At 34.0% G+C, this 17,139-nt stretch overlaps 1 protein-coding gene across 2 annotated transcripts; it reads right to left on the minus strand.

Annotated features, from left to right (window-relative positions):
• Positions 1-293: 293 nt before the first annotated feature.
• LOC107639664 (uncharacterized) lies at positions 294-4,602 on the minus strand. Of its 2 annotated transcripts, none has more exons than XM_016343216.3 (6): positions 4,186-4,602; positions 3,363-3,534; positions 3,135-3,269; positions 2,663-2,782; positions 2,243-2,347; positions 294-645 (listed from the first exon to the last, which is right to left on the minus strand). In XM_016343216.3, exons 2-6 carry the CDS (start codon positions 3,510-3,512, stop codon positions 481-483), a joined length of 675 nt encoding a protein of 224 aa, XP_016198702.1. In that variant the 5' UTR covers positions 3,513-3,534; positions 4,186-4,602; the 3' UTR covers positions 294-480. The 2 variants fall into 2 exon arrangements, with proteins under 2 accessions (XP_016198702.1, XP_016198701.1); XM_016343215.3 differs by having other exon boundaries at positions 3,363-3,545.
• Between the last annotated feature and the right edge of the window lie 12,537 nt (positions 4,603-17,139).

Genomic DNA, 17,139 nt, shown 5'->3' on the forward strand with positions numbered 1-17,139 from the left:
CCAAACACGCTAAAAAATAAAAAAAAATCTTTTTTCGTTGAAAAAAGATCTTATTTTATCAAAGTAATGGCGCCTAAACAAACACTAAGACTTATGTGCTCTTGAAACATATTTAATACATACTAAAAATATATGCAATCACTCATTCTTAATTTTTTTATATATAATGTTTAAATGTTATAAATTATAAAATAAAAAATAAGTGATTAAACTTGTTCCTCGAATACACATTAAATATCCTCGATGAAAATCAGGCATTTCTCTCATAAATTGGTGGTAACGGAATAGGAAGATGGTTGAAAAAGTATCTGCAGTTTAAATAAAAGATTTGTCATCCTCTCAAATTGGTTTTGAACATAACCATGTGATGCTCGATATAAATGATGAATTAATCTCAATACGTGCTCCCAGGGTGTTCAATCAATCATCATACACCAAAACTGTCAAGACTTATTACTCAGATTCAACAAGCCTAATAACTTATCTACTTCTAATTTTAACTTTCAAAGTCCAATTAAGCTTGCCCTCCGGCAAAGGAATGGACCTTGGTAAACGCAGCGGCACCTCATATTCTCCGAGTGTTGCTAAAGGCACGGGGAGATGCAGGTTTTCAGGTGCAATGTTCACACATAGTTGTCTTGCCACCTAAAATTACCACAGCACTTAAAGAGTGAGTAATAGAGAAAATAAATTGCTATTAAAGAATAAGACTCGTATGGTCCTGAAATTTGGGGTTCGACTGAAACTGATATCCCAAACTTTTGATGACTCAATTTAGTTCCTGTAATTAAACGTTGTAACTCAATTTGATCCTACAATTACTATTCCGTCAGTGCCATCAATTTACATCGCAAACCTATCACCACCTCCACCTCCTCCTCCTCTTCTTCATTGACGCCGCCATCACCTCTTCCTCCAAATGTGTACAAAGATAAAGAGAGAGGAGGAAGATAGGAAAATACTTCATTTTGGCCTTTAGTCAACCATCACACCACATCATCACGGCTGACACGGCCTTGACCGAATAATGACAAATTGAGTTACAATATTTAATTTCCAGGATTAAATTGAGTCTTTACTCGATATTAAATTTAATTGAGTTTTTACTCGATATTAAATTGACATATATACATGTTTATAATCTCAAAGCATAAATAATTAAATTTGGATGCAGTGCTCTTCATTCATCAAGTTGAAAATAATACAAGAACCCAATACTTAAGCAGATCCTGATTTTCTTTCATAAGAAAATAACTTTTCGATCAATTATGTTTTGCAGCAGAACACTAAAAACTAAAACTTCGAGTTCTTTCAATTATAGAATTAGAATTATGTTTAGTCATGTGATTAGTGTTGCATAGGAAAAGATGGAAGTGATGAGGTTTGATAGGTATCTATATCTACTGCTGGCGTATATATAGTTCAGTATACCATTCTCAAACAGATGAGCAGATGGATGTGGTAATCTATCCAAGCAAGCATGGACTTCTTTCTTAGAAACTATTTATTACTAAGTGTCCACAATTTACTTGAGTTAAGGAAATAAAATAGGTCATAGGTAATAAAGGACGACGGAGCAAAGGAAGGAATTGGATGTCAACAAACTTGCCTGTGTGGCAAGGAGGAGGGAGAAGACGGAAAAAAAAATGGTAAGAAACAAAGATAAGTGATCGGAGAGGTAAGGATGAACAAACCCTCAAACCTCTTCAAGATTTCAATCTTTTCCTATTTTTCAATGAAATCAATAGGAATTCTTGCCATAGTATAGAGATAGACTCCATTTTATATAACTTCAATCACACCATCAACGTGATATCACAACGAGGTCTACCTGTTTTGTTCTCAATTGAAAATGACAGGATTTAAATACCTAACCTAACCCAACCCTCTTTTCATGTATTGAAAGAGATGTTGGAGACTGGGTGTACATAATGGTTTTAATATCACATCAAGATGAATAGGTACACAGGAATTCTGCAGCCATTGTAGTTCATACCAAAGACACAGGCAAACAAAAGTGAACCATCACGCAGACCAGGTTGCAAATCATAATGGTAAGAAAGGTATAAATATGCAAAATAAAACAGTCACTAGGCCAAGAATGTTTCTCTTAAAGCATCAATACTAACTGCATTTTGTTTTTGGGGACAAAATAACTGCATTTTTTTGTTAACATGCTATATTCATATTTCTTATTTTTCATGTAGCTATCAACATTTAACTAATGCAGAGAAAGCATTACCTCAGCCACAAGAGCATCTTTTGTCACAGGTGAGCGTAACTCCAAAGGGTCATCTTTTGATGCACGAGCCTTTGCTTTTTGAACATCAATTAAACGCCGTAAGACCTATCAGCACATGTGAATCCACATCAAAATGCCATATATCTACATGAAAGATTTAACATGATAGACTATCAAATTATCAAGTAAACGTTTCTAATTTACAACCTTTATGAACTACGCACTTGGGAGTATCATCACAATAACTACTCTAATTTGAAGTTTGAACCAGTAGCACATAAAAAAATTCTCAAAATAATTCCTTTGTAATTCAGTTAAGCTAAAATCAAATAAGGGGAAAAGCTAAATGATATCCTTAAAAAGAATCGTGGTTTTGGTCCCAAACAGCAGTAAAAAACTTTTTAAGAGTAAACTACAAACCAGCTTAGCTTTATCAAGACGAAGCGCAGCCCTTTCATACTCTTTCATCATATCTTTCTTTGACTCTTTAATTACTACAACATTCTTTTGTTCTTCTTCTCCTTCAATTGGCTGACAGATCTGAAGAATGGAAAACGCAACACTAATGATTGTTGAAGGTAGAGAAGGTTCAAAAAAATTGGCAGTATGAGCACGCAATTGTTTACATGCCAAGGTTGGAAGTATAAATTGTTGACAATCTCCACAAGACATGCATTCCCATAAACCCAGATGAAAAGGGAAGGATGCTGATATTTTAACAATGACATCTGACAATATTATCGTCATCCTATTCGAGTAGATAGCAACACAGAGAATTGATAACAATAGGAAAAATAAACACGATGATAAGTGGCATTGACCAAGTAATCACACAGTTGAATAAAGCAAAACTGAGATCAAAATGAAACGGGGTAAAAGCCTTAAAAAAAACCTTGCGCTGCTCGCTTATGAGATGAGCAAACTTGTCAATATTAGGGACAGCAAGGAGCTTTGGCATTAGGTGGTTGCGAAAATATCCTGGGGCGACTTTGACAGTATCACCACCCTTTCCCAGCTTATCTACGTCCTTCGAATAGGAATATAGGATATTGGAAATGTCAGTAAATTGAATTGAATCCACCAAGAAAACAAACATCAGACCCAAGAAAGAAACAATTACAGAGGTGAGGATGACTTGGAGCTTCCTCGTGTATCGAAGTCCTTGAGAAGCATACAAGATTGGATTTACCGCAGCACTATCATAACTAGCATCTCTAAATCTAAGGAGCTGATTAACTCCATGTCTGCCATATCGAAGATAACAACCCATTTAGCAGACACTGCCTTTCTCTCTGTCAAAGCCCTAAACAAATAGCTATTAGTATCAAAACAATAAATTCCATTTCTTCAAAAACAAATTGGATGTTTTTATTTAAATTAATAACATATAATATACCGAAATCCGTGGATATTCGCGGTGCGGTTTGGATCGGTTTTGAGGCAAAAAGTCATCCAATCCAAACACTTATTTTATATGCATAGCTGTTTGGATTGAATTGTTTTTTTTTTTTTCAGACAATCCGATCCAATCTAATCCAATTACACGCGTTTTGGATTGGATTGGATTTGCAATTTTTTAAATAAAAAATAAAAAATTAGTGTACAATAATAACGCTGCCTGACATAGTGAATAACTGAATATGCACACAACTAAAGTTCTAAACTTATAATAATCCCATAAAGGCATAAACATTATAAAGTAATCTGCAAATCCAGCAATCCAACATAATCACCAAAAACAATAATAATCCAACAGAAACAGAATAAAAGGTATAAATCCATTTCTCATATTTAGATCTTTGACATCTAAATACTTTTAATCACCAAAAGTAGAACAAAGCATAGACTTAATCAGGATCAAAGAACCAAACAGAGAAATAAATTTAACACAAATTAACAGAAATTACCAGAACACAGAGAGAAATTAAAAGAAAGCTACAAACCCTAAGAAGAAAGACACGGCGTGACTGAGGGACGAGACGACGAGGACTGCGGCGAGTAGCACGGCGACGTGATTGAGGCGACGAAGACTCGGCGTGACTGAGATGAGAGGAGGACGCGGCGTGACTGAGACGCGACTGAGACGAGAGGAGAACGCGGCGTGACGGTCACGAGAAGCAGACAGCGGCGCACCTCAGAAGCGAACGACGACTTGACTGAGAAGAGGAGGAAACGGCGGCGTTTGCGGTGATTCTTCCTCTGTGCAAGCGCGGGGCGGCGTGTGGTGTTTGTGCGTGCGCAATGGCGGGAGGCAGCCTGTGCGGTGTATCACGGGAGAGAGGAGCGTGAGAGACGCGAGGGAGGAGCACAGAAATGTGGGTGTCTTCTGAGTTGTGATTAAGGAGGAGAGTGACTAAGTGAGAATTAGCTGTGTGCATGGGTCGGGTGAAACCGGTTTGATGTGACTCAGACTTATGGGTTTGATGTGACTCAGATTTAGGGTTGGAAGTGAGTCGAACTGAGCCGAGCTAGACCAAGCTCAAGTTCGACTCACGAAAATTGAGCTTGCCTCACGGCTCGACTCATTAACAATCGAGCTTATTTCTTAGGCTCAAGCTTGGCTCACCAAAAGCTCACGAGTTGGCTCAAATAAGAGAAACATAGATACATAATCTATAATTTTATATCAATAAATTATAACTTATATATTTTAAAAAATATTTGAAAAGATCAATTTTATATATTGTTTATCTATCAATAAATTATAATTTTTTTATTCATGTCCTATATTAAAATTATATGTAAAAAATAAATATAAATATTAAATAATTAAGATTGTTATAATATATATATAATCGAGCCAGCTCACGAGCTAATGAGCTGAGCTTATCCAAGCTCAAGCTCGGCTCATTTAATTTATGAGTTCAATTTCAGGCTCAAGCTTGGCTCACGAGCTCACGAGCTTAGCTTATCGAGCTGTTAACGAGTCGAGCTCGAGCTGGCTCATGAGCTGGCTTGACTCACTTCCAGCCCTACTCAGACTCAGTCTAAAATATATACTGAGCTTATTTATTAGATCTAAACTCGGTTTTAGATTCGATGAAACATATACACTTTCGGATCACGATTATATCGGGTAAAAATTGGGTGAAAATCGGGCCGTTAACATTACATTACCTTAATACCATCTTATAAACTAGCATGTGAAAATATTCAAATTTTTAAGACTCCAACCATTATTTGACATGGTAAAATTCACTTAAAAAAATATAACAAGAACCGACTCTTCTCTAAAATTAAAGCATAACCATAATCAATATTAATATTGTCTAATAACACCAAATATTTAAATCAATATAAAAAACACAATATTATGCATTAGTCTAAAATCTTATGCATTTTAAACATAAAACATTAATTTATAGTCTTATAATAACTAATAACACAAAATATTAAGGTTTACAATACTTAAATTCCACATAAGAATAGCCATCATCCATCACTAATAACACAAAATATTAATTGTGTATGATGACCGGGCCACCAGGCCGACCCGAAATAATGACCGGCTCTATTTTTTAGACCCTTACCCGACCCTAGATCCGGTGAAATCACACCAAAATAGCCCATAAAGTGTTCGGGGCCGGACGGGTCTTCGGATCGGGTCGGGCCATGCACACCCCTAGTAAGAGTAATTGTTAGGTAACGTTTATTTTGGAGTATAGTTTCAATAACGGAATCGATGATCAAATCCGTCAAATTGTTGGTTTATTAGTTTAGTAATTTAATCGATAAATTATTGATTTAATTGGTAAAATCGATTCCATATAAATAAAAATATAAAATAGTTAAAAATTTAAAAAATATATCTTTAACATCTTAAGAATAACCAAGTCTCAAATTTTAATTTGATTCAATAAAAATAACAATTTATAATATCAGTAAATTTTAATACTAATATCAAAATAGATAATTTTAATCATAACACCAACATTAAAATAGATAAAATAAATTAATAAATTTTTAATAAAATTTATATTTCTATTAATAATAATACATAATTAAAAATATAATTAATTTAAAAAATAAATAATAAAAAATTAAATTAAATTAAATATTTATCAGATTATTTAATTCAATATTTTACTATATAATTAGTATTTGTCATATATATTAGTAAAAATTACAGTGGCAGATTGGTAACTAAAAAACAATGTAACTAAGATGTCCCTTCTACGAACCTTGGCTCTAGGAGTATGGACTTTTTCAAAATAACACAACCTAACAGGTTGACAAGTGGCAAAGTTACCAAACTGAACTAGTTGAACCAATTTTCACCGGTTCGTACCGAATTTGACCGATTTATGTTGGTTTTTATTCTTAAACAGTCCAAAAGATGAATCAAACCGATTTATAGTCTGATTCACCAATTTTTTGGTCGAACCGATCAGTCCGGTTCAATTTTTACAACTATGTTTTGGAGTACTCAGATGGGACTTAGACTTAGTCTCTTCAGTAAAGTAGAGATACAAGTGACTGAAATTCCAATTTTACCATTCCACAGCCACCATCCCCCACTTCCCCCGACAACATCGTTCCTTTTCTTCCGGCCAATGCTGCCCCATTTTCTTCAGCCACCACCATCCCCTCTTCAATAATTAACACAGCAACAAGCAAAAGCAAAATATATTGAAAAATTAGCTATCGCAACGGTGGTTCAGTAATCAACTTTTTTGTTCTGCTTCTTGTTACTTCGATTGGAAAATTAGTTATCGCTATGGTGGTTCAGTCATTGATGGTGTATGAGTACTGCAACCGCCACCTAAGGGGGAGATTGGGGGAATGGAGTGGGACAGCAACTCAGATCTGAGTACAGAAGAAGAAGCGGAGTGCGCGTTCGACCTCACCGAAGCCGCCACCGATGATTGCCCTCTCCTGTTTCTAGTCGAGAACCTTCCTCTCCAGACGAAGCCAAGCAATGTCATAGAAATTTGGATCAACAGAGAATAGCTTGACAGGGGAGACGACCAGGGGGTCAGTGGCAAAGTTGTCGAAATAGACAAGGAAAATTTTGGTGTCAGAGGGGCGGAGTCCAGGAGGTCAAAGTAAGTGCCGCGATGGGAGAGGGAAGTGGAAAAGGAATGAGGGAGTGGGAGAGTGCTGGAAATCATAGTTGTCAAAATCGTACCGGTCAGGCTACTGGGTCACTAGGTCAATCGGTGGGTTATTGGTTGAACCAATTGACTCGGTCTCACGTAAATAAAAAATATAAAATAATAAAAAATTTAAAATTAAAATTTAAAATACATATCTTCACTCACATTTTAACAACAATCAAATCTTAATATAGAACAACAACAATATATAACAGCAATAATATAGAACAAAATATGAATTCACAGCAACAAAATCAACCCTAAACATTAATAATCAGACAAAACATCAATCCACCACTGTAAAACAAAAATTTGAATAATCTGCCAGGAATTAACAAATTATAATCAATAAAATATAATCAACAACAATCAAGAATCAAATGAATCAGTTAATCACTTACTCAGTTAATCAAATTATAATCCAATCACTGAATAACCAAAGAAAAATTAAAAAACATAAGGCAGAACGCGAGTAGAGAAGAAGGCACTAACAATATAGAACAGCACCAACACTATAAAAACAGCAATTCACCATAATCATATAAAAACAGCAACAAATCAACATATTATAATCCAATAACTGAGCAACTAAAAAAAATTAAAAAGCTTACCTGATGATGTGAAGGCAGAATGCGGGGGACAAGAGGGAGACCAAGCACGGCGATACAAAGACTAGTGAGGGGGGAGGCAGCAGGGACGCGAGCCCTGTCGGATGAGGACGCAACGACGATGATGAGAGACGCACAGTGGCACAGGAGCAAGGAGACACGACAACACAGTGAAGGCGAGCCACGGACGGAGATGACGATGCAGTGCTAGAGATGTACAGGAGCCGGGACGAGACGCAAAGGAGCCGGCGACGTGGAAGAAACCGTGCGGTTGCGGTGGGCGGTGGCAGATTTGTCAGTGTGAGAGAGCGAGAGGGAGGCTGCCTCTGGAGTGAGCTTCAGAGTTCAGAGAGAATGAGGGGGGATGGGATTGGGGTAGGTGGTTTTTTCCTTAAAGTATAAAACGACACCATTTGCGGGGAGAATAAAAAAAAACATAGAACCAATATGGGTTTCTAAAACCCGTTAGTTCACCAAATTTTACTAAAATTAGCCGGATCAAACTGATTTTCACCGATTCTCTTCTTCTTCCGGTCCTCTACTTATCTCATGGTCAGTTCATTGGTTTTTCAGTTCGATCGATTAGATCAGTCCAGTTCCGACAACTATGTTGGAAGTAGAGGAGGGTCATCCGAAGGTTTATTTTGGTTTTAATTTTTTTATTAATAAGGGTAATTAATTAATTTTGTTTGTTTCAATTTCTGTATTTATCTTAAATTAAACAAGATTTTGAGACAAAATTTAGTAATGTATACTTGACACCAAATATAATACAGAGATTAATTCTTTGTCTTTTAGTCTCAGTCTCTCTTCCAAATACAGTCTTAGGTAGCGTTTGTTTGCGAGACAGAGACCAAGAGACAGAGACAGAGAGACAGAGACCAAGAGACAGAGACAGAAATAAGTATTAGTATTGTGTTTGGTGTGAAAGTGTACAAGACTGAGTTATGTCTCAGTATTGTGTTTGGTTTGAAATAAAAACTAAAGACTAAATATTAAAAATTACTAAAATGCCCTTAATTTCACCCAACAACCCTAACCCCTAAAAACAATTTCATTTTCATCAGCTTCAAACTCTAACCCCCTTTCTCCTCTCCTCTACCCTTTCTCCTCTCCTCTTCCGTCAACGAACCCTGGAGCCCGACCCGCCGCCGGTAGTACCTCCAAAGGTCGGAACCACGAAGGCGCCTCTCCAGTTCTCCTTGGTTCATCTTCGTGGCCCCATTTGTCACCCTCGGTTTGTGACGCTGCTGCTGTATCCACGTCGGTGTGTGTGCGTCGCCACCGTGTCGGAGCTGTGCATCTGGTATCCGCTGTTTCTCTGTCAACGGAGTTGGTATGTTTCTTAAACTTTCAAACTTTCAAAGGTGCTCCTTCCCTCTTCCCTGTACGCTGTAAACCCTAACCCTCGGAATTATTTATAATTGTGGATTCGTTTTCAACTTAGTAATTAGACAAAGATTCTCTAGGAATCTGCTCAATTGAGGCTTTAATTAGTTGCATAGTCGTTAATTTGTTGGAATTAGACTGTGGATTAGCTCTGAAGGAAACATTGGAGCTGAATTATATGGAACTACTATTTTTTATTCCTGCTAAACAACCAAGTTGTTACTAGGTTGAGACTTGAGAATGCTGTAATTAAATGTGGGCACAACTAGGATGGTTCATTCATGTAGATGATTTTGTAGTAGAATTTTTTCATTTCCTATTCAAATGTCTTTTTAAGGGAAGCTGAAATCCTTTTGGTTTTTGCATAAGTTCATTTTGCAGACATTATTAATTGTTCTGTGAAATGCAGGTAGAAGTTGAGGAGTTACGGAAAGAAATTACTGATATCCAAAATCTGGTAAGAAGATGTAAAGCGCCTAACTTTTTGTACATTTGTTTTAGTCTTTAGTTCACTAAAAAGATTCATTGTATGTTGCAATCACAAGAAACAAACACAACTAACAAAATGACCATATATGTTTGGTGTTGTCCGCATCAGTCCTGCATCAAACTGATTGAAATCCATACATTGTTTGTTTCTTAAAACTTTTTTTTTGTTTAAAAAAAAAGAGAGAAGAACAGGTACATTGTTTTGATTCCTACCAAAATAGAGTACTTTGTAATTTTGCTATGTAAATATTTGTTGATTTTTGTTGTTGTACAATACAATCCACTTTTTGAGGAGCAAGGAATTGCATATTCGCATTCATGGCTGCTTCTTCTTCTTCCTCCTCCTCTTCTTCTTTACCTGAGGTTGGTTTTGTATTTGTTTATTTTCTTTTTGTTATATTTTCCCTCCATTTTTCAGGTTTTAGGTAGCATCCATTTTTTGATTTCATATTTTATATGTTGTTAGTTATATGTTGTTGCCATTTCTGAATTGGTTTCTATTGAATCATCTTTGGTTGTTTCATATATGAATCCTCGGATATTTTTGGCACCTCGGAAATTTTCATATAAATTCCTTTTAGTATCTCTTTTATGTGTAGTATGTACTAAATTAATAATTTTGAATTACTGTTAAAGGTATAGCCTGGTTAACAATGGCTTCCACAAGTAGAAGATCTACAAGTGGTACGTACGGCAGCGGCAACATAACGGGAGACTGTTTTTGTGAGTGTGGTTTAAGAGCACCGTTACAAGTTTTGAATAGCGTGGCCAACCCGGGTAGAAAGTATTACGCGTGTCCTACAAGGCGATGTGGATGGCTTAGATGGGCAGGTCCAAGTATCCAACATTCTGACGTTGGAGATGATCGATCTTCTCAGCTGAACTCTAATTTTAAGACGAGCGAACGAGTGGAAAAACTTCATACTGATGTTGTGTATCTGAAATTTTTAGCATTCCTTCAACTTCTTGTTTCTGTAGTTTGTGTTGTCTTGATCATTGTATTGTTGTGTAAGTTGTAGTATGACCTTTGAACTGAAATAGGCAATGAGAAATTGTAATAACTAGTTTGAGAACATGTTTCTGTAATTTTTATTGGTAATTATAAAATGAGGACAGGTTCAACATCTCTTCTTCTATTTGTGACTGTGTCCTTTTTACTTGACTACTGCTCTCACATTATATTTCCTTTTTGTTATTCAATACCGTATAAGAGGAATCATATTATACACATTATGTTACATTAAAAGAAATAGATATGAAGCTAAGTTAGAACACAAGAAGAATGAAGAAAAAATGGGTCCAATAGTGCAATGAGAAATAAAAGAGAAGAAAATGAAATCAAAGCTAACCGGAAGAAGTTGAAAGTAAGTAGCACTGTGACATACATAACCCAAAAATAATTGGTAACTTTTGTTTAATTATGGATAATCTGGATATGTTGAATCTTTGCATAAGTCATTCAAATAAGATCATGTGCACAACGTATGTCCATTTTGAGGAAAAGGTTTATAATGGAAACACAGAATTGTTAAATAATTCATTACCGAAGTATCTATCCAAAACAGAGCAAAAGAAAGGCATTACCATAGTTATACCATGTTAAACATAACCATGTCCTAAAATCCTAAAACCCTATGGTGAAAAAGTTAACACCCTAAACCAAAGTTAATACCCTAAGCCAAACTTAATAAATTTAACCAATAGTCAACTTCATATAATGGAACGCACAAGGCCAATCATCTGTGAATCTGACAAGCCCCAGAAGTGTGCATACACATTAGGACTCTCAGCAAACTTCAAAATCGCTCTCACCACCTCGTCATCACCGAATCCAAGCTGTGTGAGCTTCTCGCCAACCTTCCACCTCTCGTCATAATGAAGTCATACAGGCCACTGTTAATAGATCGCTCTCACAAAATCCATCATGCTAAGCTATAAACATTCATGGCCCTTCACAAAAATGTGGACAGAATTTTTTGGAAGTCACATTTGTATATAAAATCCCTACTTATAATTACATAGCCATTGGTATATTGTACACATACCAACATGGATTCACATGATTGCAATCACAACGGTTCTCCTTTACAATAATGCTCTCACAAATAATCATACGACAGGTTTATCTTTTCAATCATAAACACTTCCTTGTACAGGGTCAATAGAGGAATGTGCTAATAAAAAATAAAATACAATACTGATGTGATTTGAGAATAAATTCAAAAGCTTTTAAATCTATCTGGTGGGTTATGGGTATTCATCATATTCAATTGTGATTCTTTTCAAATATAAAACAAATCCACTTAGTATATAAATAAATAAATAAATAAATGACAGGGACCAATTGGACTTTAAGTATGTGTTTTGAAATCTTATCAAGGCAATGTGTATAAAAAACTAGAGTTATCATACAAAAAGCATTTTATGTTAGAATATTTTTATGCACAAATTAGATCCTGCATCTGGCATTTTTGTTGAAACAGCCAAAGTTAAAATTATATTTTAATTAGGGTTTAGAAGCTTAAGCACATGTTCAAAGAGGATTAGCCTTATAAAGTTGGAGATGGTGGAGAAAGAATACTCACATAGGCTGCTCAAATCAATGCAAATTTTACAATTTCCATATAGTTTGCACCTAAAAGTACTCCTAGGCTAGAGGCAAATAGAAGTTTACTGAAGTAACCTGTTTCTACTGAAGTTTACTTCTCAATTTTAAGTTAGTATTTTGCAAATCAAAGCCTATCAAAAGCTGGAGTGCCACTTCTCTTTAAACTACAACTAACCTAATAAATTCCACCAAAAAAATTTCACATTCTCGCATCAAATAGATATAAATTAGACAAACAAAGCAGCCCAAATTTCAGAATCAGAAGATGCATAAGAAAGAAAAACAAAATAAACAAGCATGACTAAAACCAATTAATAGGAAGCACATCACACACGAAAACAACCAAACCGAAATGAACAGAGAAGAACCCAGATTACACAAACTAATGAAATTCACAGAGCATAACTAACCTAGGTTACACAAAGCATAACCAACGAACGAACGAAGGAATGAAATCCACAGAGCATAACTCGCTAAATATTAAAAACGACCCAAACCAGTAATGAAATTTGCCCAGAACTAACCTAGGTTACACAAACTGTGATGACAACAACGCTTTCTGATGAACGCTCTCTGATGAACTCAACAACGCTCTCTCAACTGGGTTCGTCGGACTTAATCCTGTGAAGGAGCAAACGAAGACTTGAGAAATCATGGCCTAGGAAGAGGAACTTGAAAAGTGCGACTCACTTACCTTGCAGTGGTTACGACGGCGGCTACGACGGAGCTGGGCTGACTAGCGACGCAGACATGGAAGGACTTCAAGCATGAATGAGAAGATGGAATGAGGGGCTGCTTCAAATTGAAGTCCTAATTTGATTTTAAGAAAGGGTAAATGTTGGAATTAGTTAATTATAATAGGGGTATTTTAGGTATAAAATAATTATTCAACTTTCTGTCTCTGTGTTTAAAAATATCAGTCTCTAGTGTCCCTACTTTTTGGAAGTACTGAAATACTGAAATTTCTGAGACAGAGACACAAAGTTAAGTACCAGTCTCTACCTCAACAAACATAATACTGAGTACTTGTCTCCCAGTCTCAGTTCCGGTCTCTGCAAACAAATGCTACCTTAGAATTTTGGTATTGTGTGCAGGATTTTTTTTATTTAGATTAATAAAATACAATATTTATCAAAATTTATTACGTATAAAAAAATTATTATTTTAAATTCACGTTACACATCTCATAAACTCTATCCAGAAACTCATAAACTACATAAAATAGGATACATTTTATGAAAGTTACAAAATTAATGATAATTAACCTTTCACTTTATTACTTTACTAACTTTTTTTTTCAAAGATAACATTTTATTGAATGAAACTTAAGGATGGGTCCACGATGAACTCCTTATAAGATTCATGATGGGCTTTCCATAAAAAACCAATATGACATCACTTAGACAAGAAGAAAATGCTTAAGAAAAAGAAAAAGAAAAGAGCTTTATGAAAGGATAATGTGGTCTTCCCCTGTACGTGATAAAAGAAAGAAAATATCTTCCTTTGAGGCGCTTCATCTTTCTTCTGTTCTCATTACTTGAAAGTCATTCTTTAATTTGGTAACTGCCTCCAAAATTTGTCGGTGACAAATTCTCACCCTCAAAAATCAGTTTATTTCTTGCTATCCACAGTTGCCACAAAAGGTGAGCTACAAATTGAATCTTTTTCCTCCCATTTCTACTTTGTTCCAATTCTTCTTTGAATTGAAGCCACCATTTCCACATTTCATCCTCATCATTCATGTTGGTGGGTGACACACCTGAATTTTGCCAGGTTGCCGTCGCTTGTGGGCAGGTTAGCAAGCATTGTTGCAGTGATTCCTCCTCTTGGCCACATCTCAGACAAATTGAAAAAATCTCAGGTAACCTTTCAGAGATTCTTCTTGCAACCGGCAAACTATTGTGAAATAACCTCCATAAGAAAATTTTGATTTTTGGTGGGCATTTCAGATCCCACAAGGAGGACCAGAGTTTTTTTTATTTGCATTGAGCCAGAAGTACCTCCAGTGGTGGGTGATAAAATTGGTGAGCTACCTTATACCCCGAAGCAACAGTATATAGGCCTCTCCTCTCCAATGACCAGGTAGGCTTGTCTTCTCCCTCTGTAATTTCTGTTTGTAAGATGGCTTGGGCAATTTCTGGGTTGAATTGTGCTATTATTGATTGGTGGTTCTATTCCTTGTGCTCTGTCATTAGTTGTTCAACCCACTCTACTAGTGGATAGCTGGTTGTTTGAATTATTGTAGCTAGTGTCAGAAACTGTTTAATCCAAGTATCTATCATTGTTACCTTCACCAAATTACCCCTTCCTATCTTCCACATAAGCCCTTTTTCTATGACTTTTTTCCCCTTCAGCATGCTTCTCCACCCCCATGAGAGGTTGTTACCTAATTCGACTCTTAGAAAATTTGAATACCTGAAGTATTTACTTCTGTATACTTTGGAAATTAGCGAGTCAGGTCTAGTCAACAGCCGCCAACCCTGTTTTCCGAGCATAGCCATATTGAAAGCTTTGAGATCCTTAAAGTTTAAGCCTCTCTAGGACTTTTGTCTATAGATTACAGTCCATTTAATCAAATCAAGCCATGATAAAGGCAATCTGCAATATATGAATCTATTATATATTCTATTATCTATTATATATTACTAATTTTACAACTAAAATGAGTTACATATCACTCTTTTATTATAATTAAAATCAATTTTTTTTCTCTAAAAGTAATGAGCTCTCTTCTCCTCTCTCTTCTTTTTTTTTATCTTTCTTATTCTCTCACCTACTCTATCTTTCTTATACATCATTATTAATGATTAATTACAATTTTAATAATAAAAATATGCAACATGACATTCTCTAATTGCAATTAAAATTAAAATCGAAATATTGAAATATAACTATATTATATTACTAGTTTAACAACTAAATTATATCACATGACACTCTCTCATTAAAATTAAGATGAAATATTTTCTTTCAAAAATAATAAATTTTCTTCCTCCGCTTCTCTTATAGTCTTATCTACCTTTTTCCTCTTCTCTATTTTTCTCTATCCTTTTCGCTTTATATAAAACTTATAATTTATAATTTACATTACTAATTCGATAAACCAAAATATGTCATGCAATATATGAATCTATTATATATTCTATTATCTATTATATATTACTAATTTTACAACTAAAATGAGTTACATATCACTCTTTTATTATAATTAAAATCAATTTTTTTTCTCTAAAAGTAATGAGCTCTCTTCTCCTCTCTCTTCTTTTTTTTTATCTTTCTCATTCTCTCACCTACTCTATCTTTCTTATACATCATTATTAATGATTAATTACAATTTTAATAATAAAAATATGCAACATGACATTCTCTAATTGCAATTAAAATTGAAATCGAAATATTGAAATATAACTATATTATATTACTAGTTTAACAACTAAATTATATCACATGACACTCTCTCATTAAAATTAAGATGAAATATTTTCTTTCAAAAATAATAAATTTTCTTCCTCCGCTTCTCTTATAGTCTTATCTACCTTTTTCCTCTTCTCTATTTTTCTCTATCCTTTTCGCTTTATATAAAACTTATAATTTATAATTTACATTACTAATTCGATAAACCAAAATATGTCATGAGATATTCTTTTATTACAATTAAAAAAAATCTTTTTCTCCAAAACTAAAAAACACACACTCCCTCCTTCTTCTTTATCTTGCTCTCTCTTTTCTCTATCATTCTGTATCTCTCTCAACATTTCTGTTCTATCAAAAATAAAATTAATAAAATAATATAATTCAAACAAATTCATAAAATTATAAAGAATACAGTAAATTTATAATTAATATAATTAAAAATTTTATAATATTATTCACATAAAAATATATTATTATTATTATTATATACATATTTTTTAGTATTTTTATTTAGTTTTAAATTTTATCTTTATTTCTCTTCTTTCAAATATTTATTCCATATAATTTAGAGAGAATACTAATGTTGTAATTAATAATTAGAATCAAGATTAAATTTAAAAAAATTAATTTCAAATTAATTTTATAACCATCAATATAAATATTTTAATACTAATATTTAATTATATTTTTATATATAATTAAAGAGAGAAATCTTTTATAATAAGCATGAAAATTAATTATTTTTATTTGTGAAACATACTTAACAACTAATCAAATATAAAATTATAAACATTAAATTCTTTCAAGAGTAATTTGACTTAATGCCTTTTTATAAGAGTAGTTTGATTCTATAAATATTTTCTGTCGTAATCTAAATATCAAGATAAATCCAACATAATTTCAAAAGATTTAGAGAAAAGGACAAATCGATCTTTGATTTTTTGGTCTGCAAAAAATACATTTAAATCCTTGATCTCTTTAAATCTGGACACATTGATCCCTGAGTCTAATTTATCCCATTTTAAAAATTCCCTCACGTGTGCATCCGTATTAATAAGGTTAGTACAATGAAAATCACGTTTAATTTTTTTGTTAGGTCTGACAGACCCAAGTGAACATAAGGAATTGATATGTCTATATTTTAAAAAAATTAAAATTTTAAATATATTTTTAAATTTTCAAAGACTTAAATATCTATAAATTAAAAAATCAAAAACTTATTTATCTTTTTCTCTTTATATTCTTGAAAAAACACTAGGAAACTAAATACACAAACATTTCCAGATTATATAT

The sequence above is a fragment of the Arachis ipaensis genome, chromosome B4 (assembly GCF_059453495.1).
Source record: "Arachis ipaensis isolate K30076 ecotype BB chromosome B4, ASM5945349v1, whole genome shotgun sequence".
Classification (NCBI taxonomy): domain Eukaryota; kingdom Viridiplantae; phylum Streptophyta; class Magnoliopsida; order Fabales; family Fabaceae; genus Arachis; species Arachis ipaensis.